Below are 22,382 nucleotides of genomic sequence, written 5' to 3' on the forward strand. Positions count from 1 at the left end.
AGCTATTATTAATGCTTTTTGAGATAGTGATTTAGATGCATATCATATTTTTTACTGAGTTAAGTATTGTATGTAATTAGTTTTGCTACAACAAGTGTATGGGACATTGGAAAAAAGTTGAATTTCCCCATGGGGATGAATAAAGTATCTATCTATCTATCACTGGATTTGGAGCGCGGATGCAGAGGGAAGGCCTAAGCTCGAGCCAGACCCCATATCCTAGACCTCCAGTCTGATTGACAAGGGCGTGAATTGTGCTGTAATGTTCCACCCCTATGCACGCGAAACAATAAAGCCCAAACCACAGCCCTTCATCGTTGTCGGGCTATGGTAATGGTGTGGTTAATATTAGAAATACAGTGCAGACCTGGCCCTTCCGGTCACCCAGCAATTTCAGTCGCCTTATTCCAGCTCACTTAACCTACCTCCCTGAGGGATGAAACCCACTGCACCACGGGGAGAACGTACAAACATCTTACGGCGCTGGAATTGAACTCCGACGCCCGGATCTGCAATAGCGTTGCACTAACCACTACACTACCGCTAAGCTGGTAAGTGGGCAGAAAATATTTACAAGGATGTTGCCCAGACTAGCGGGCCCGAGTTGGAGGGACAGCTTAGCCACGATACACCTACATTCCTCATCATAATGAGCGATGACAGACTTTTCCCCAGGGCAGGGGAGTCCAAACCTAGCGGGAATGTATTTAGGGTGAGGGAAAGTGCTTTAAAATGACCTGAGGGGCGACGTTTTCATTCAGGTGGTGGTGAATGATTGGAATGAGCTGCCAGAGGAAATGGCTGAGGCAGGTAAAATAGTGTCATTTAAGAAGAACTTGGGAGATTTACTGGCTTAGAGCAGCGGTTGCTGACCTTTTTATATTCTGCGGACCCCCTACCATTAATTCAGGGGTTCACAGACCCCAGGTTCGGAGCCTCTGGCTTAGAGGGATCTGGGAAAAGTTAGGAAATTGGGATTACCTGGGCGGGCACCGTGACTGGCATGGTTTTGTTGGGCCGAAGGGCCTGTATCAGTGTGACCACACACATTTTCTAAAGGAGGAGGTTAAGAACACTTATCGGTAGTGATATCGACTTGTCCTGGGACATGCAGGGATTTGTGGACATTCTCCTCCAGATCTCTCTAGTCCAGAACCCAGTTAAAATATCTTCCCCCCCCCCCACCGCATTGAGTTAATGTGCCTCCTCTCCCCACCCCCCAACTTGTTCCAAATGCCCCACTGGCTGTGAATCACAGTGGGACGTTGTGAATGAGGTCACCCTGCTGAATGAGTTCGACAGCTTTCTCTCTCTCTCTCTCATCATTCCATGTTGCAGAGACAGTAAAATGTAACGGGGGATTGTTCACGGTTTGTAACACACACCAAATGCTGGAGGAACTCTGCATCTGTGGAGGAGAATGAAAGTTCAATTCATCAGGACCGGTAGAGAATAGGGCAGAAGCCGGAATAAGGTGGTGGATGGGTGGGGGTGGGGGAGGAGTTCAAGGTGATAGGTGAGGCCCGTGCAAGGTGGGTGTGAGGGGTTGGGGGTACGAAGCTGGAAGACGTACAGGGCTGAAGAGTACACCATTAAGAAGGTTTGGGGGAGGGAGCTGGTGGAGGGTGTTCTGTTGTCATCTATCCTACCCTGCGTTTTGCAGTGGACGGAGCAAAGGTTCTCGACAATATCAAGGTTTAAAGTACATTTATTATCAAAGTATGTTTACATTATACAACCTTGACATTTGTCTCCTTACAGGCAGCCACAAAGCAAAGAGACCCCAATTAAAACAATGACTGTCAAACACCCAATGTGCAAAGAGAGAAAAAACAAATCATGCAAACAATAACCGCAAGCAAACAGCGTTTTGAACTGAAGTCCAGAAGAGCCTACAGCGGGTCTCACCGACGCAGAGGCTGCTACACCGTGTACAATCCATGGCCCTGACAGACTTGCGGCTGAAGTGCATCCTCACCTAGAAAGACCACGTGTGACTCTGAATGGTGTTGAGGGAGAAGGTGAACAGGCAGGAGCAGCACTCGATTCTCTTGAAGGGCAAGAGATCAGTCGGGAGGGAGGGGAGTTGACAAGGGGGTGAAGTAGAGCACGATTCCCACAGAACGTGGGAAAGAGCGTGGAAGGAAAGATGTAGTAGGATCTCATTGGAGGTGGCACAAGTTGAGGAGAACGTGCTGGATGCAGAGACACATGGGATGGTAGGTGAGGACAAGGGATCCACTAAATCTGCTATGGTGATGGGAAGATGGGGTGAGGGCCAATGTGCAGGAAATGAAGGAGATGCTGGTGAGGACAGACCAATCGTGGTGGAGGAGAAACCCTGTTCTTTGGGGGAAAAAAAAGAACATGTAAGATTTTCCAAAATGGAAATTCTTATCCTGAGAACAGGTAAGACAAAAACTGGGGGGCTGAGAGAAGAGAATTACATTTACAAGTGACAGTCAGTTTGTAGGCCAGTGAAGAGTCTGTCTTCAGAGATCACCTGCCTGCTTGAACTCCTTCCCCTCCACCTTATTCAGACTTCTGTTCCCTTCCTTTCCAGTACCGATGCAGAGTCTCTGTCCAAAACATCGACTGTTTCCCCCTCCACAGATGAGATAAAAGATCAGATTCGTCACCTGAACATCAAAATGTACAGTAAAACGCATTATTGGTGTCAACAACCAACGTAGGCCGAGGATGTGCTCGGGGAAGAGTCACCTTGTTTCTGGTACTACCAGAGCATGCCCACAACTTACCACCCCTAGCCCACATGCCTCTGGGATGTGGGAGGAAACCACAGCAAACCCACACAGTTATGGGGAGGAACAACAATCAATGGCAGGAATTGAATCCCAGTGTAAAGATCACTGGTGCTGTAAGGGGTCATGCTGACTGCTATGTTAATACGCCAGCCGCTGCCCGAATTGCTGAGTATTCTGTGTGCTGTTCAAATTCCCAGCCTCCGCAGAATCTCTCCCGTTATCGCTCCCATTGCAAAGACCGTAAAACTTACCTCGGGATTGTACATGTTTCACCATTTTATTACGGGTGCAGTTACAAGTGGTGTCAGTGAGCCAAGGGAGAAGATCACCAGATGTGGTCCCTCCAGTTACAGTTCGACCAACTCCAGTCCCGTCACAGGAGACCCCAGTCTCCCCACAAACTCCATCCGCAGGGACCTGGGACCAACATTTCGACAGCTGCAACACCGGCAGCGAAACCTGAAGCTCTGACCAATCATCTCGACGCTATCTGTGGGATCTTTCTGTGTTGGTTCTGACTGATGCCACCTCAGCGGGAATTGTCTGATCATAATGGCAAACAGTGCACTTAAATGAAAAACAATGAAATGTCCAGTTATTAGTGATGCCATGGGAATGCAGGGCATAAGCAGAGGCTGAATAGCCTGTGGTTCACTTCCCGGGATATCAGCTGAGGGGCGACCGTACAGAGGTGCATTAGTTTGTGATAGGAGTAGGACCAGTCCTTTCCCTAGTGTCGGGGAGGCTACAGCTGGACAGAATAAACTCAGGGACAAGAGGGGAGAGTTTTAAAAGGACTTGAGCAACATTCTGTAACCAGAGGGTGGGACAGGTGTGGCAGAAGCTGTCAGATGAAATGGTAGAGGTGGGTACAATTCCAGTGGTTGAACAGGTACAGGGATTTGGGCCAAATGAGGCTGTGTAAGGGAGGTAACGTGGATGAGTTGAGTTGAGTGCCCAGTTCTGTCTTACATAATGTATCACTAGGGGAGGTATTCGATGTTCCGAGCCTATGAACATCAGGTTAAAGAACCAAAGGTGCTGAGAGTGTGAGAGTTGTTTGCTTTGAATTTCCTTTCATTGCTGAGGCACTGCAAAATTAATTGTGAAGAAGAGAGGAGATGTAAAGCAAAAGAGGAAGGCAGGCAGGTTGTGAAATTTGGAAAATTCAGCATTTGAGAATAGGATAAAACCCAACTGGTTCACTTTCAGGGACGATGGCCTCGCACTGTACAAGAGAGCCAAGCATAATCTGTGCAAAGCTACCAGGGATGCTGAGTGAGAATACCAGAGCAAACTAGAGAGTCAATTCCATCAGCAGATGCCAGATGACTGTGGCAGTGTCTGAATAATATAGCGAGTAATAACCGAAATCAGGGTGACCACTGTCAACGATGCACTCTGCTGGATGTTTAAGTTTTTCAAATGTTCCTTCTGTGCTGAGATTGTCTCTACCAGGCAGAACTCAGTCAATCCCTCTCCACACAGATCGGACACACGGCCTCTCCCCAGAGTGAACTCAGCTGTGCTTCCTCAAGGTGGGTGAATGGGAGAATCCTTTCCTGCACGTTGGGCAGATGAACTGCCTCCCCCAGTGTGGGCACGCATGTGATCCTTCAGGCTCGACGATTCACTGAATCCCTTCCCGCACACAGAGCAGAAAAACGGCCTCTCCCTGGTATGGACTCGCTTGTGAATCTTCAGGGTTGATGACTGACTGAATCCCTTCCCGCACACAGAGCAGACAAACGGCTTCTCCCCGGTGTGGACTCGCTTGTGAATCTTCAGGCTCGAGGACTGGCTGAATCCCTTCCCACACACAGAGCAGAAAAACGGCCTCTCCCCGGTGTGAACTCGCTTGTGGTTCCTCAGGCTGGTTGACTGAGAGAATCCTTTTCCACACGCTGGGCAGATGTACGGCCTCTCCCCAGTGTGAACACGCTGGTGGTTCCTTAAATTGGAGGAATCATGGAATCCTTTCCCACACACGAGGCAGATGAACGGCCTGTCCCCAGTGTGACTGCGGTGATGAATTTCCAGAAGGGACGGGTAAACGAATCCCTTCCCGCAGTCCCCACATATCCACCGTTTCTCTGTGGTGTGTCTGCTTCGCCGTCTCAATTGTCCAGATGCTTGGCTGAAGACTCGTCCACACAAACAATCTTGACATATTGTTTGGTTTGAAATTCCATTCAATGCTGAGACCCTGTGAAATTTAGAACAGGAAGAGGCAGAGAGAGAGAGAGAGAGAGAGAAAAACAAGGAAAAAAAGCAGGTTATGAAATCTGGAAAATTGAATACAAGTCGATCATAATAAAGCCCAGCTGGTTCACTTTCCCTAGGTAAATTAAGTGACCAGTCTCAATGATTACTGACCAGTGATTCTAACTTTGACTATAATGAAGAGCTTTGAGAGGTTAGTAACGGCCCACATCGCCTCTCAATCTATACCACATGCAGTTTCTATACAGGAAAATAATATGTCCATAGAAGACATCATCTATTACTGTGGAGGCCGAGTGGAGACCCAACGGATCTTCAAAAGATTATGTGTTACCTGGATAGACAGTCAGTAGCTCTGACTCAAGCTGAAAATGTCTGATAGTAGAGGACATATATTTAAGGGGGGTAAGTTCATAGCAGAGATGAGGGGTATGTTATTTACTGAGTGGTGGGCACCTGGAATTCATCGCCTGGTGGAGACTGAGCTGATAAAGTTGGGGTTTCATCCTTGGTGACCTCGGCCTGTGACACAGCTGTTATTTCCCTCTGTCTCCCTCTGGTTCACTGCCTCTGTCCCTCTCCCCGTACAAACCCCCAGCGCATAGTCACGGCCACCCACTCCTTGGTCATTTCCTTGTTTCACTCTCTGCCCCCCTCCCCCCCCCCCCCCCCCCCGCAGATTAGATCTCTCCCAGTGCAGCCCCTGAAAAACTCTCTCTAAAACTGTTCATCACTGCCCTTTCAAATCACCATTGGGCTGGCTTGCTCCCTTACACCTCAAGTCGCTATTTCAGTACCAGAGAGAAAGAGGGGAGATCATCGGCATAGGCAGAGGGGATGGGGTGCATCTTCTGGTAAAACATGCAATCATACTCTGAGAAAGAGTTGACATAGGATCAGAAGATGTTGAATTCTTGTGGGTAGAGTTAAGCAACTGTATTGGTAAAAGGGAGTTAACATACAGGCCCCCAACACTAGTCAGGCTGTGGGAAATAGGAAAAATAGGTCCGTGGACAACACCAGCTCTCTAGGTGCAGTCTGAAGGGAGCCCTGATAGAGCTTCACAAGATTATGGGGACAGAGATAGAGGAGACAATCGGTGGAAATGTCTAATACTGCAGGTCATATGTTTAAAGTGTGAGGGGACAAGTCTGAAGTAGAGGTGTAGGGCACATTATAACACAGCGATAAATACCTGGAATTCACTGCCGGGGTGATGGTGGGAACAAATATTACAGAGGCTCTTATAAAGCCTCATGAATATGCGCAGAATGGAGGGATATGGACAACTGGTGGGCAGAAGGGTTAGGCATTCAATTACTACATTAATTACGCCAACACAACATTGTGCACTAAAGGGCCCGTTCCTGCTCCAGTATCGTCAAGGATGCCTGTCACTCTGGCCATTCCCGCTCTGCTAGCTCCCTGGACAAGTTACAGGAGTTTGAAATCTGGGACCACCGGGCTCAAGAACAGCTTCTTCCCCACTGCTACCAGTCAGCTCCCTCACATCCCCTTCCCAGAGGGGGTGCCACGTTCTCCGTTGTTCCGTTATCGTCACTGGATCATTTCTGTTTGCACCTGGACATGTGGCACTGTGTACTTCCCACCAACCCGTTGTTTTCCGCTCCTCACTGTTTATTATAACCATGGACACCGTTCACTCTGTCACCTACATGCAAGGAATTTCATTGCACCCTGGTGTATATGGCAGTAAACTCATCAGGGAAGGGAGCTTGTCTCCTGGACAGGCCCACACTGTCTTCCAGGGGAGAGGAAGATGAGTGGATGGGGACAGAGCTGCTAAGGTTGAGGGTTTCATCCTTGGTGATTTCAGCCCACATCATAGCTATTACCTCTCTCCATCCCCCGCTAGTTCACTGCCTCTCTCCCCCTCCACATACAAACACCCCAGCCCATATTCACTGCCACACCCTCCTTAATCACTTCCTTGTTCCACTCTCTGCCGTATTACCCCCATCCTCCATCCTGCCAGTGTCTGTCCCTGGGACCTCTCTCTGAAACCCATTGTCGCTGCCCTTTCTAATCTCCATCATTCCCTACTCCACGGCATTCTGCCGGAGGGACGATGAGCAGCGACAAGTTTTGGTACGCACTGGACAAATGACAGAGGTAGGAAAGGAGGGCCTGAGGAGAGAGTTTAGGGATCGAGGTAGAAAGCTGAAAACCAGGACCTCCAGGGTAGCGATCCCCGCAAGGATCCCGTGAGGGCAAGAATAGCACAACCTAGCAGATGAATATGTGGCTGAGGAAATGGTGAAGGGACAGGGCTTCAGATTTCTGGATGATTGGGCTCTCTTTTAGGGAAGGTACAACCTGTACAAAGCGGATGGGTTATGGTTAAACCCACGGGGGACGAATGTCCTTGCGGGTGGGTTTGCTAATGTTATTCGAGAGGGGGTTAAAACTAATTTAGTGGGGGTTGGGAACAGGAGTGATGGTGCCGAGGATGTGGTAGCTGGCTTACAGAGGCAGAGGTAGTGAGACTGCTACCAAGGACAGGATGACAATAGCGCGAAATTTCAGTGAACGGGATGAGGGGGGAAAGATTGAAAAGGGTGATGAATACAGGACTGAAGGTGTTATGTTTCAGTGCATGCAGTGTACAGAGTGAGGTAGGTGAGTGTGTACCAGTGTTAGAGATTGGAATGTCTGAACTGGACATCACTGAAAGAAGATTATAGCTGGGAGCTTAACATCCAAGGATACACATTGTATCGACAGGACAGGCAGGTAGGCAGAGGAGGTACGGTGGTTCTGTTGGTTTAAAAAAAAATTACATCAAATCCTTAGAAAGAGGTGACATATGATCAGCAGATGTAAAAATGCTGTGGGTGGGACGAAAGAACTGCAAGATTAAAAAGACCCTGATGAGAATTATATACAGATCTCAAAACAATAGCAAGAACTGTGGGCTACAAATGTCAATGGGAGATGGAAAATGCATTGGGGCACTGTTACAAAAGGTACGGAGGATTTCAATATGCAGGTAGATCGGGAAAATCGGGTTGGTGCTGGATCCCAAGAGGAAGAATTTGTAGAATGTCTACAAAGATGGCATTTTCGAGCAGCTCGGGGTTGGGCCCACTGGGGGAATCAGCTATTCTGGATTGGGTGTTGTGCAATGAACTGCAATTAAATACAGAGCTTAGGGTACAGGATAGATGATCACAATATGACAGAATTCACCCTGCAATTTGAGAAGGAGAAGCTAAAGTCAGATGTGTTCATATTGCAGTGGAGTATAGGAATTACAGAGGAACGTGAGAGGAGCTGGCCAAGATTGATTGGATGGGAATACCAGCAGGTATGGTGGCAGAACGACAATAATTGGAATTTCTGGGAATAACTCGGAAGGTGCAGGATAGATACATCCCAAAAAAGGAAGCGGTGTTCTAAAGACAGGATGACACAAGGGAAGTCAAAGCCAAGAGAAAATCCAGGACAGGACATAATAGAGCAAAACTTAGTAGGAAGTTAGATGACTGGAAAGCCAACCAATAAAATCATAAAGAAGGAAAAGATGGAATAGGAAGATAAGCTCGCCAATAATATTAAAGATACAAAAACTTTCTTCGGATATATAAAGAGTAAAAGAGAGATGAGAGTAGACATTGTCCAAAGATAAATTGGTGCATATTTTTCCTAATACATGCCCTATTTGTGATAGATGTAATGCAGAAGTGGCTACTCTAACCCATATGTTTTGGTCATGTGTAAGTTAAAATAATTTTTGGAGGGATGTGTTTGGAGTATTATCTAAAGTTATAGATATGGATGTTCAACCTAATCCACTTACAGCAATTTTTGGGATTTTCCCAGAGGAAGCAAGCAAAGTGTCTGCTTCCGCCCAACATGTGATAGCTTTTTCAACTTTACTGGCTAGGAGAGCTATTTTGCTACATTGGAAAGAACCTAACTCGCCCACTGTTTTCTATTGGCTCTCCTCCATCACATCATGTTTAAGCTTGGAGAAAATTAGAAGCCGGACATTTGATACATCTTTTGATTTTGAACAAGTCTGGCGACCCTTTATTCAATATTTTCACATGATTTAATTTATCTTTATTTATTTATTTTTCTTTATTCTCTTTGGAGAATATCCTTGTCCATGAAGGTTCGGAGATGACTGGAAGGATGTGTTTTTTTCTCTCTCTCTCTCTTTTTTAAGTTTATCCTCATTTGGACTGCCCAATCTTTCTTTTTCTTTTCTTTCTCTCTTTTTTGTTTTAGTTTAGTTAGTGGGGATTTTCTTCCTCTATCAATAAAATTTCCAATCTTTTTTTTTTACGATTGCTATGAGGAGTTGTAATTTCTCTCTAACTATTGTATATCTAACAGCATAATATATTACCTATTTGAGTTTGATATTATATGCTTTTTGTCTTTAATATTGCTGTTTATATGTCTTTTATATTATCTACTTGTTAAACTCCTCTTTCGATTTGTATTTGTATATTCTTTATTTGAAAATCAATAAAGAAGATTGAAAAATGAGAGTAGACATTGGACTGCTGGAAAATGATGCTAGTAATGAGGGACAAGGAACTGATTAAGTGAGTGAGTGTCATTACTCGGTGTGAGAAATTGCCATTACTAGGGAGAAGGTGGATAAGTCACTTAAGCCAGATGGAGTACATGCCAGGTTCTGAAAGAGGTGGCTGAAGAGGTTGTGGAGGCACAAGTCATGATCTTTCAAGAATCAATGGATTCTGACATGGTTCCAGAGGACTGGAAAATTGCCAGTGTCACTTCACTCTTCAGGAAGACAGAGAGGCAGTAGAAAGAAATTTATAGGCCAGTTAGTCTAATCTCAATGGTTGGGAACACTTTGGAGTTGACTGTTGAGGATGTGGTTTTGGGGTATTTGGAGTCATATGATAAAATAGGCCATAGTCAGCGTGGTTTCCTCAAGGGAAAATCTTGCTACCAAATCCATTGGAATTCTTTGAAGAAATAATGAGCAGGATAGACGAAGTAGGATCGGTGAATGTGGAGTGTACCTAGATATTCAGACAAGGTGCCACACAAGGCTACTTTACAAGTCAGGACCAATTCTTCTTATGTTATATGTCGATGATTTGGATGATGGTGATCAAATTTGCAGGTGATACGAAGATAGGTGGAGGGGCAGGTAACATAGACAGGCTACAGAAGGACTTAAACAGATTAGGAGAACGGGCAAAGAAGTGGAAGATGGAATACAGTGTCATGCACTTTGGCAGAAGAAATAAAAGAGTAGACTATTTTCTAAATGGAGAGAAAATTCAGAATCTGAGGTGTAAAGGGACTTGGGAGCCCTGGTGCAGGATTCCCTAACGGTTAATTTGCAGGTCGGGTCAGTGGAGAGGAAGACAAATGCGATGTTAGCATTCATTTTGAGGGAAATAGAATATAAAAGCAAGGACTTAACGTTGAGGCTTTATACGGCACTGGTGAGGCCTTACTTGGGAGTACTGCTGGGCCCCTTGGCTAAGAACGCACATGCTGACATTGGAGCGGGTTCAAAAGAGGTTGACAAAATGATTCTGGGATTGAAAGGAGCGTTTGGTGGCCCTGGGCCTGTACTCACTGGAATTCAGAAGAATAAGGGGTGATCTTATTGAACCTATCGAATGTTGAAAGGTCTGGACAGAGTGTTTCTTATGATGGGAGAGTAAGACCAGAGGAAACAGACTCACAACAGAGGGACATCCATTTAGAATGGAGGTGGGGAGGAACTCTTTTGGCCAGAGAGTGCAACTCATTGCCGCAGGCAGCTGTAAAGGCCAAATCATTGGGTATATTTAAGGCAGATTGATGGATTCTTAATTAGTCAGGACATGAAGGGATACAGGGAGAAGGCATGACATTGGGGCTGAGATGGAAGTGGACCAGCTGTGATGGAATGGCAGAGCAGTCTCAATGGGCCAAATGGCCCAATTCTGCTCCTATACCTTATGGTCTTATAATCTGTGCAAAGCTATCAGGGATGCCGAGTGAGAATACCAGGGCAAACTAGAAGGTCAATTCCATCAGCAGATGCCGTGGCAAGGCCTGAATAGCGTAACAAGTGATAACCAGAATTAGGGTCTCCCCTGGCAACGATATACTCTACTGGATGTTTAAGTTTTTAAAATGTTCCTTTTGTGCTGATTTTGTCTCTACCAGGAAGCGCAGGGCTCAGTCAATGCCTCTCCACACACAGAGCAGACACACGGCCTCTCCCCAGAGTGAACTTGATTGTGCTTCCTCAAGGTGGATAAATGGGAGAATCCTTTCCCACACGTCGGGCAGATGAACGGCCTCTCCCCAGTGTGCACACGCATGTGATCCTTCAGGCTCGAGGACTGGCTGAATCCCTTCCCGCACACCGAGCAGAAAAACGGCCTCTCCCCGGTGTGGACTCGCTTGTGGTTCCTCAGGCTGGTTGACTGAGAGAATCCTTTCCCGCACGCTGGGCAGATGTACGGCCTCTCCCCAGTGTGAACACGCTGGTGGTTCCTCAAGTTGGAGGGATCATGGAATCCTTTCCCACACACGAGGCAGATGAACGGCCTGTCCCCAGTGTGACTGCGGCGATGAATTTCCAGAAGGGACGGGTAAACGAATCCCTTCCCGCAGTCCCCACATATCCACCGTTTCTCCCTGGTGTGAATAGTCCGGCGTCTCAACTGTCCGGATGCCTGGCTGAACCCTTCATCGCACTCAGAATCTTGATGTGTTGCTGGGTTTGAAATTCCATTCATTGCTGAGACCCTGTGAAAGGTATTTAGAACAGGGAGAGGGGTAGGGAGAGAAAGACAAGGAAAAATGGCAGGTTATGAAATCTGGAAAATTGATTATCAGAGGATCATAATGCAGCTCGTTCACTTTGCCCAGGTAAATAAAATGACCAGCTCAATGACTACAGGCCAGTGGCTCTGACATTGACCGTAATGAACAACACTGAGATCAGTAATAGCCCACATTGCCACCAGCTTCCCAGTCAGTCTATATCCCCTGCAGTTTTCATACAGGAAAGATAGGTCTGTGGAGGACACCACCTCCCATGGTGGAGGGCGAGGGGAGATCCAATGGAGCTCAATAAGATTATGTAAGACATAGACAAAGTAGACAGCCAGTAGTCCTGTCCCAGAGACTGATAGCAGCAGGCATATATTTAAGATGTAAAGGGGTAAGCTCAAAGCAGAGGTACGGAGGAGATTTTTTACAGAGTGATAGATAGATAGATACTTTATTCATCCCCATGGGGAAATTCAACTTTTTTTTCCAATGTCCCATACACTTGTTGTAGCAAAACTAATTACATACAATACTTAACTCAGTAAAAAATATGATATGCATCTAAATCACTATCTCAAAAAGCATTAATAATAGCTTTTAAAAAGTTCTTAAGTCCTGGCGGTTGAATTGTAAAGCCTAATGGCATTGGGGAGTATTGACCTCTTCATCCTGTCTGAGGAGCATTGCATCGATAGATAGATAGATAGATAGGAGCATCTGGAATTCACTGCCATGGTAGAGAGGGAGAAGAGCAAGCTGTGTGAGTGGGGACAGCGCTGATAAAGTTGGGGGCTTCACCCTTGGTGTCTTCAGCTATTATTTTCCTTCATCTGTCCCTGGTTCACTGCCTCTGTCCCTCTCCACATACAGACTCCCCAGCCCGTATTCACTGCCACGCGCTCTTTAGTCATTTCCTTGTTCCACCCTCTGGCCATATCACCACCCACCCCATATTACATCCCGCCAGATTCCACCCGTCCCTGGGATCTCTCTCTGAAACCCTTCATCACTGCCCTTTCAAGTCTCCATCATTCCCAGGGGCCGGTGCTTGACCAGTCCTGACATCTCTGCGACGTCCTTCCTTTTCCAACTCCTCTGACCGCTGACGCAGAGAAAACCGGAGGACCTCAGAAGGAGGGGCAGCATCTACGAAGGGAAACGTGCAGTCGATACCTCAGGACCGGACAGAAAAGGCGGGAGATAGTATTGGAGTATAAAAGTATAAATTTTGCTGTGTAACCAAAACTATGAAGTCAGTTATTTGCTGAAGACAATGGTGTGTTAATGAGAGGTAGCTAAGAGATGTAGATTAGAACATAATTAAGTCACGAAGTATTAAGAATGTAAACTTGCTATTTGCTAGAGAATGAAATCTTAAGAATGTAGAAGACAATGGTGTGTTAAAGAGATGTAGATTAGAACATGATTAAGTTAATCGGTAGAAACAATAGGGACATGATGTACGTGTAGTACGTGTAATAGCAACTATAGATCGATTACATATGCTAATGCAACTGGACCAGGAGATTGCTATAAAAAATGCTGTGTCCGAGGATCGGTGGGCAATCAGCGATTAGCTCAATGACTGTCTCAGCTTTGATTTGCAAATTAAAGTTTAACCCTTTTTGAAGAATCTTCTGCGTCTCTTGGTCATTTGTGGGGCACGAAAAACCACGACAAAATTGGCGACCGCGACAGGACCGGAAAGAGACCCGCGGAAAGGAAACGGCAGATTGGGGACCCTTCCCAGTCCTCTAGGGACCCCCACAAGGCTAACAGAATTAAGGGTGCACCCAAACAAAAGGTAAGCGCTTTTTGCGACAATTTGGACTAAGAATTCTGTTGGTTTTGGGGAGGTCTTGGAGTCTCAGAAGTGTGGAACCACTGCCGAAGGGTCTCTCCGGTCCAAAGAATCTGGCAGAATTGGGGGTTAACAGGAGGCGCAGAGGATTGATTAAGAACACTGCAGTGAGGGTAAGTACAAATAAGTTAATAAGAAGTTAAGTTAAGAAAAATTCCACGTGGTGTTGATAAATCCCTGTGGGTACCGCTTCGTATGAAACGAAGGGCTGAACGGGCAGGGAAAGGAAAATAGAATAGAATTACAGTAGAAAATCCCTGTGGATACCGCTTTAAGAGATAAGGGTCCGAATAGACGTGCAAAGAGAAAGTTCTGTGGATACCGCTCTGAATAGAGGTCTGCACGGGCAGAACAGAATAGGAAACAAGGACAGTTTAAAGCACTGGTAGATAGATGATAGACTAGGCATAGAATTAGAGTAAATATTATCCAGTAAATGAACTGTGAATCTCTGAAATACCTTAAAAAGAGAGAATAACATGACAGGTAAAGGAACGGCAGTAGAGATTCTGAGCAAAAAATTCCCGTTAATTCAAAATGAGATCACAAAAACTTCAGAAAAATGGGAAAAAAGAACCAAAAACCTGGTCACAAAGTGGCCAAGAGAAGGAACGTTTGATGTAAGTTTGTGCGAAGAAATGGAGGGACTAATTAAAAATTACAAACCAAAAGATAAATCTAAGAAAAGAGGGCAAAAAAGAGAACGAGAAATGGGAGTGATAAAAAGGTGCTGGAGAAACAGCCTGTTAGAGAGAGAGGAGGGTACGGTGAGAAGCTGGCTTCGGCTCCGTACCCAGATGCGAAAGAAACAGAAAAACCCCCTCCCTATAATGAGGAAGGAACCCCTAAGCAGTGCCCCCTGCTGACGGGAACAGTAAACATGCAGGGAGAAGTACAGGTTTGGGATAATGAGGAGGAGAAAAAACAATACGAGAAGGAAAAAGCTGCGATATGGAAGGAGATACAGGCAGAAAGGATAAAGGTGGAACAGGCACAGAGAGAAATGGAAGAAGAGATTGAACGGATGAAATACTTGAGAGAGGTAAAGGAGTATGAGGAGTATCGGTTATACTATAGAAATAAACAGACTAGAAAGGAAAGTGGCTCATCAGGGCAGGAAGAGATAAGGCATTCAAGAAGAAGTGGAAAAAGATAGGAGATGAGAGTCTTGGAGAAACACAAGAGAGAAGGGAATCAAGCACGAGTAAGGATCATGAGGAGTCCCTGCCGCAGGTGTACAGACACGGACAGGAAGAAAGAGAAGGTGACTCATTGGAGGAGCAAGAGTTAAGTGGAAAGAGAGGATGCGAGAATTTGTGGGGAAGAGGTAGGAGGCATAACCCTAGAAGGACAGAAGGAGGCGGTAGGGGAGTGACTTGCGGAAGTAGAGAGAGAGCTAGATAAGTTACTGAGAGGGGATTGCCAGGAGAGATGCGAAAAATACTCTAGGGGCCAACCAGGTATTGAATACAGACAGAAAGGAAGGACTCCACAGGGAGACCGAGGGAAGAGCAGGACCCCGGAGACATTTGTGTGGGAGGCAGTAAAGACATACCCTGAGACAGATGGGGAATCAGGTGAGGAGGAGAGCCAGGGCAGGTGGGAAGAAGGAGGAAGAATGATGCCGTTGTTAGTTAAAGGATCAGGACAAGTGCAGTATATCCCTTGGGGATCCCAGGACCTAGAAGGGCTGAAAAACACTCTGCCCAATTTACATGAAGGAGCAGGGAAATGGATTAGAGCCTTTGAAGAAGAAACAGCGGGACGGTTATTGGCTATGGGAGATTTGAAGGCACTGTTGATAAGGTTGATGGGAACCTCCAAATTTAACGAACTAATGGAAATGGCTGGCATAGTAAACTTGAACGACCCGAGAACTGATGGAATGGGTTTGACAGAGTGAGGCAGAGGGTATGGCAGGCCCTCAGAAAGCTTTATCCACCCAAAGTGGACCCCAAAGCCTTAAAGGGGGATCCACTGGGAGACACTGAAAACCCAGCAGCCTACGTAGAAAACCAGTTGAAAAGGTGGAGAGTGGAGACTGAGCAAGAGGTGGAGAATAGCTTATTTATGACCTCACTGTTCCGACATAGCATTTTGGATGCAATGCCTCCACAAGTCAAATCCAAACTGGAGGAGGTGGTTGGGCTAACGTCAAAGACCCCACAAGAATTTAGAGACCACGTAGTCCATGCAGTTGAGAAATACCGGAAAGACAAACAAAGGTTGGCTGAGCAGCAGGAAGAGGTGCAAAGAAAGTTAATACAAATGCAGCTCGAAGAACTCAAAAAGAAGGAAAAAGAGAAAAACAAAAAGATGCTGCCAGCAACCACCGGTTTGAGCACAGCCATCGAACTGGACAAAGCACTGCTATATGGAGGGACCAATCATACTGTAAGACAAGGGCTGGAAAACCCCATGCCAATAATCGTCTTTGGGGGAGCATTCCCACAAATGCCCTATCAGGAACAGACTAAATTCAAACAGCCCAGACAGGACTGGAAGTCCCAAGGAGGGGGACAGAGGAGCTACGGGCAGAGGGGACCAGTGAGGAAACAGGGGGAAAGAGAGGTAGAGAGATTGTGCTGGGAATGTAATCAGCTAGGTCACATGAGAAGAGATTGTCCGTTTGTACTATGGCCTGTCACACACCAGCAGGAACTGATAAGAAGGGAACTAAAGTTTAGCCAAGGACCAGCCCCCACAGGCCCAAGCGGACCTGTGAACCCCTATGCGAGGTATTAGGGGTGCCCCGAGAACTTGAGTGGGAAGGGACATTACCCAATGATAACAAGGGAGGCAGATGAGGAACCCATTGTTCAGGTTATGTTAGAAGGGCAACTGACACCAATGATGATAGATACTGGAGCCACGTACACTTGTGTACAGCCACAGTATGCCCTTCACCTTCCCATGTCAGGAAAGTTTATTAAGACGGTAGGGTTCTCAGGGAAAACACAGTTGACACAGTGCACGGCTCCAGTGCGGTTGAGAATGGGAAATAAAGAAATTGTTTTGCCAGTGCTAGTATTTAAAGGAACTCCGATTAATTTGTTAGGCAGAGACGCCTTATTGAAACTGGAATTAAAATTAGAATGCACCAGAAATGGGCTGAGTGTGGAAAGAGCAGGGGCTCAATTGATAGTGCGAGAAGACAAGAAGGCTAATGTCTTTTGGATAGGAGACATCGCAGATCAGATTCAGGAAGCCTGGGAAAAATGGAAAAAGGGCGTGCAGGCTATTATTACCCAGGGCTGTAATGCCCAAATCTGAGCTACATTGTACAGTGATTTTTGACGAGACTCCGAACAGGGAGTTAGAGGAGAGATGGCACCTGGAGGCATGTACCCAGCAGCACCTGGAAGGGGAGGCTGTGATAATTGGAAAGCAAGGGGCAGCTTTACAAGTTAAGTGGAACACCTTTTTAGAAAAATGGTACAGGATACCGGAGGCTGCGCCCCACGTAATGTTGTTGGTAAACAAGGGATATCAGTCTAAAGACTTTAGTTAACCTTTAGTTAAGAGTGCTGAAACAGTAACAGTGTGGAGGAAAATCACGCCAGAGGTGTGGATATCAGAAGACAACAATTGTATTAAAATAATGGTAAGTGTAGATATGGTAGGGACAGTGAGAGAGGTCGAAATAACTCCCCAACCACACCTGCCCTTGCTGGGAAAGGAAAGAGGCCAGCAGAAAGATAAAAGGTTAGATGAGTTGCCGTCTATTCTGTGGTCACAGCATGACACGGACGTAGGGAAAATAAAAACAGCTAGTCCGGTGGAAATAAAGCTGAAAAAAGGAGCAATTCCACCCAGGAGACCACAATACCCTCTAAGACCAGAAGCAGAAGAGGGAATAGTGTTGACAGTGCAGGGGTTGCTTGAAATAGGAGTGCTTGAAAGAACAAACAGTCCATGCAATACCCCGTTGCTGCCGGTCTTAAAAGCAGATAAATCTAAGTGGAGGTTGGTGCATGACTTGCGAGCGGTAAATGATGTGGTAGAGGACTGGCCAGCGGTAGTCCCCAACCCACACACGCTTTTGACTAATGTTCCACCAGAAGCAAGTTACTTTTCAGTGATTGATTTGTGTTCGGCTTTCTTCAGCATTCCTCTAGCCGATCAGTGTCAGTATTTGTTTGCATTTACTTACAGAGGTGCTCAGTATACCTATACCAGAATGCCGCAAGGATTTAAACATTCACCACACATTTTTAATCAGGTATTGAAGGCAGACCTAGAGGGCATGCCATTGGAAGTACATTGTTACAGTATGTGGATGACCTGTTGATTTGCTCCCACAGCGAGGAACAGTGTGAGCAGGACACTATAACTTTGTTAGAGAAACTAGCGCGCGGAGGACATAAAGTATCCAAAAAGAAACTGCAATTTTGCACGCAGCAAGTGGAATACTTAGGCAGGGTAATATCCAAGGGAATGAAGGTGATAGCACCAGATCAGATTGAGGCAATAGCTAAGGCCCCCAAACCCCAGACTGTAGGGCAGATGATGACGTTTTTGGGAATGGCAGGGTACAGCTCAGATTGGATAGGAGAATATGCTGAGATTGTGGCACCTTTGAGAAAGATAATGAAAGAAGCAGGACATACAAATTTGAAGAACGGCTTACAGTGGAATGGAGAGGCGGAGATAGCTTTCAATACTATTAAGCAGGAATTGCAGTCAGCACCAGCATTAGCTTTGCCTGACTACGAGAAGGTTTTTCATTTGTATGTATCCAACCGACAGGAGGGTTATGTCACAGCGGTTCTAACACAAGAGACAGGCACAGGAAAAGCAAAGCAGCCGATAGCATACTACAGTACGAGACTAGATGAGGTGGCTCAGGGGTATCCACCCTGTTATCAGGGACTGGCGGCGCTGTACTATGATTATGAAAAGGCATCGTCTGTAACCCTGGGCTATCCTGTGACTCTGTACACACACCACAAAGTAGCAGAATTGCTGGAAAGAGGGAAATTTGTGCTGATGCCAGCCAGGATAGCAGCGTATCAGATGTTATTGACGTTTCCTGATATAACTATACAGAGATGCACTACCAGTAATATAGCCGATTTTGTCCCTTTAGACTATGAAGGAGAACCCCATGATTGTGTAGGGAAGACGATGGCATTTGCCAAATTGAGAGCAGATTTACGGTCAGAACCACTAGAGGATACAGATAAAAAGGTTCTGTTCGTAGATGGCTCTTGTTATAGGGATTATGATGGAAATCACGCAGGATTCTCAGTAGTGCAGCAGGATCAGTCGAGCTATAAGATTATTAGGATGGAGTCCTGTCCCCAACCGTGTTCCGCCCAACTAGCAGAAATCAAAGCCCTGACAGCTGCGTGTGAAATGATGGAAGGTGAGAAAGTAGATATCTATACTGATTCGGCATATGCTCATGGAGTATGCCATTTGTTCGGGGCAGTGTGGAAACAGAGAGGTTTTAAAAAAGGTAATGGAGATCCCATACAACATTGTCAGCAAATTCTAGACTTAATAAAAGCCATAATGAAACCTAAAGCATTGGTTATAGTAAAATGCCAGGCACATAAAAAGGGAAATGATGTAATAACAAAGGGAAATCAAGCTGCGGACGAGGCAGCCAGAAAAGCGTCTGGGTGTACGTCAGCTGTCATTGCCCCCCAGGTAAGCCTAACTCCAGAACCTGACGTAGAGGACCTAATTGAAATACAAGGTAAGGCAACTTTGGCAGAACAGACAATGTGGAGACGAAGGGGGGCCAAGCAGAACCCGGAAGGCTTGTGGAGCACGGAAGACGGTTTGTTGGTAGCACCCACCCCTCTACTGACGATTCTGATTTCAGAAGCGCATGGGATGGACCATTGTGCAAGGGGGGAAGTGATAAAGAAAATAAAAAAGGATGGTTTCTGGTCACCTTATTTACAGGCTTCAGTGGACTTTGTCTTGTCACAGTGCGAGGTATGCGCACAGAATAATGTTCGGAAGGGAATTACAACCCCAATAGGTCACATTCCTGTACCTGAAGGACCATTTAAACATTTAGTGATCGATTACGTAGACATCATAAAGACAGTGAGAGGGAAAAGATACATGCTGGTAGTAATTGATCGATTTAGCAGATGGGTGGAGGCGGTACCTTCAAGAGATCAAGGGGCAAAGACAGTGGTAAAATTCCTGACAAATGAAGTGATCCCAAGGTTTGGAATACCTACAGAAGTTAGCTCAGACAATGGTTCAGCTTTTATCCAGAAAGTGGTCAAACTGGTACTACAGGCGCTGAAGATAAAGCAAAGGTTTGGATGTGTATACCACCCTCAGTCGCAGGGCATGGTAGAGAGAATTAATGGAACCCTGAAAGCCAAACTAAACAAAATTTGTGCAGATACTAAACTTAATTGGGTCGATGCTTTACCGTTAGCATTGATGAGTTACCGCATGCAAACTAATTGAATGACATGTCTGACACCGCATGAGATGCTCACTGGGAGGCCCATGCCAGTACCCCAGTGGAGAGGGCCGTATAAGGTACCTAGCTTGGAACAATTGGAAATAGAATTGAAACAATACATGCAGCAGCTAACTATGATACATAGGTCTATTTATGCCCAGGAAAAACAGAAAGAGCCGGAGACCGTACAAGGGGAAGGACCGATCAAACCAGGAGACCAGGTTTACGTGCGAGTTTTTCGGAGAAAGTGGAACGAGCCGAGAAGGGAGGGACCCTTTACGGTGACCAAGGCATCACCCACCGCAGTTCAGGTAGAAGGACGCTCTACCTGGTACCACCTGAACCACTGCACGAGGGCAGTCCAGCAAGGGCAATCAGGTGAAGTGTCCGAGGTAAGTGATGCGGAAGAGCAGTTAGCGGGAGACAGACAGGGGGAACAAGAAGCTGACACTCCACCGCAGGAGTTTGATCAATTAGTCAGGGAAATTTTTGATTCTGAGGACGGGCCTCAAGACCCTCAGGATGTGGTGGTGGATAATAGGGCTTCTCCAGATAATGGGGATGAGCTGGGAACGACCAGTCGTGCCCCCGGGGACAAAGCACCCACATACTCCAGTGCAGACTTGGAAACCATTAGTGTGGCAGATATGGAATGGGACTGGTAACCTGCAGAAAAGAAGTAAGAGGAGCACAACACTTACCTCCTCGCCATGGTTAAAGACACGTACTAATCAGTGGTATCAATGGGCAACTTACACGGCAGGAATGATGAAGAGGCAGAATTGTTACCTGTGCTCAAGGGAAAGCCCCACTCAGCATGTAGTTCCCATGCCTTATAACTCCTCCACCTGCACGCGGTGGCGGAGAGAGCACAGGGAACAATGCGAACGACAGTGTCCAGGTCCGGTTAGGGCTTGTTTCATGAGGATTTGCGTTAAAGCAGATTCCTGCTATCAAAACTGTATGAACAATGCACCAATGTGCCCCTATTGGTGTATGTTATATCAGGCTTCCTCGCAGTTTGATCAAAGCAAGCTTGCCTCTGCATGCAATTACAGCAGACCATGGGCTATAAATAAAAGAAGCCAGACACCTACACTGGAACAGCTTATAATGCAGGACCATCTGAATTATGAATGTTTCATGTGGGTGGGCACTCACCCGGTTGGCCACTTCCGAGGCAACTGCACTCAGACATGGGATGTAACCCCAGGTAAAAGACACTTGACGGGTTCCCCTCCTCCTGAGGGTGCAATGGACTCTCAGACTATCCCATTAGCAGACACTTGGTGGAGGTCTGAGATCTACGCTCCCCCTCAGGTGGGCAGGAACATGTACGCGTGTCATGCTGCTTCAGGAAGTTATAATGTCCCCTGAAGTACAGTCCAATGCTAACTTCCCTGAGCAGCGGACTCTGCTACGGCAGAAGAGAAAATATGACCCGGATCCGACGATCCAGATTGACAGTATAGGGCAGCCGAGAGGTATACCTAACAAATTCAAGGCACGAAATGAGATTGCTGCAGGCTGGGAAGCTATCATACCTGCGATAGGGGTGAGCAAAAATGTTGAATGGATAAACTATATATACTACAATCAACAGAGATTCATCAACTACACCGATGATGCACTGGAGGCCTTAAGGCAACAGCTAGATGCAACTAGCAGGGTGGCGTGGCAAAACAGACAGGTACTGGATTGGCTTTTGACAGAAAAAGGGGGTGTGTGTGTAATGTTTGGAGAACAATGCTGCACTTTCATACCGAACAATACTAGCCCAGAAGGGTCTTTCACCAGAGCAATGAATAAGTTAAAGAATCTGCGGACGGAGGTCAAACAGAATGCAGGGTTCGGACATCAGTTCTTTGATTGGTTGGAAAGTAGACTCGGAGGATGGGGAGCAGGGCTGACTAAAATAGCAATAACTGTCAGTATTATATTGTTGAGCTGTGCGCTTGTGCTGTGCTGTTTTCTTCCTTGTCTCAAATCTCTTGTAGTGTGTGCTGCAACCAAACAATTTCCAATGCTCGTGGCAATTACTGAAGCTAGCTTAGTGGAGAAAGAAACACCGAAAATGTATCGTTACAGCCTACAACACCTGCAGGATGAACAGGAGCAAAACGACAGTGTGGGAGTAGATTGTAAGGGCTGCTGAGTCTTTTTCCCTGTCTCAGATACAGAGGGACAGGTTTTTGGCTCAGCGGCCCAGGGTAACAGAGAGAGAATACTTTGAGGTCTTGGCGCAGAAAATTATAGTTTAACCCGAGATTTGGGAATAAATGCTTGAGTTTATTGGGGCTTTTGTGCG

General features: G+C 46.3%; 1 protein-coding gene across 2 annotated transcripts in view; it reads right to left on the reverse strand.

The window, feature by feature from the left end:
- Window positions 1-1,691: 1,691 nt before the first annotated feature.
- LOC140716393 (uncharacterized) overlaps window positions 1,692-22,382 on the reverse strand; it is a 28,732-nt gene continuing 8,041 nt past the window's right edge. For both annotated transcript variants that reach the window (XM_073029080.1, XM_073029079.1), the window contains exons 2-3: window positions 11,157-11,747; window positions 1,692-4,971 (exon numbers count right to left, since the gene is read on the reverse strand). In XM_073029080.1, the coding sequence (XP_072885181.1) occupies window positions 4,299-4,971; window positions 11,157-11,737 (1,254 nt within the window). In that variant the 5' untranslated portion in view covers window positions 11,738-11,747 and the 3' untranslated portion in view covers window positions 1,692-4,298. The remainder of the gene's footprint in view (window positions 4,972-11,156; window positions 11,748-22,382) is intronic.

This window comes from Hemitrygon akajei, chromosome 25, assembly GCF_048418815.1.
Source record: "Hemitrygon akajei chromosome 25, sHemAka1.3, whole genome shotgun sequence".
Taxonomy (NCBI): Eukaryota; Metazoa; Chordata; class Chondrichthyes; order Myliobatiformes; family Dasyatidae; genus Hemitrygon; species Hemitrygon akajei.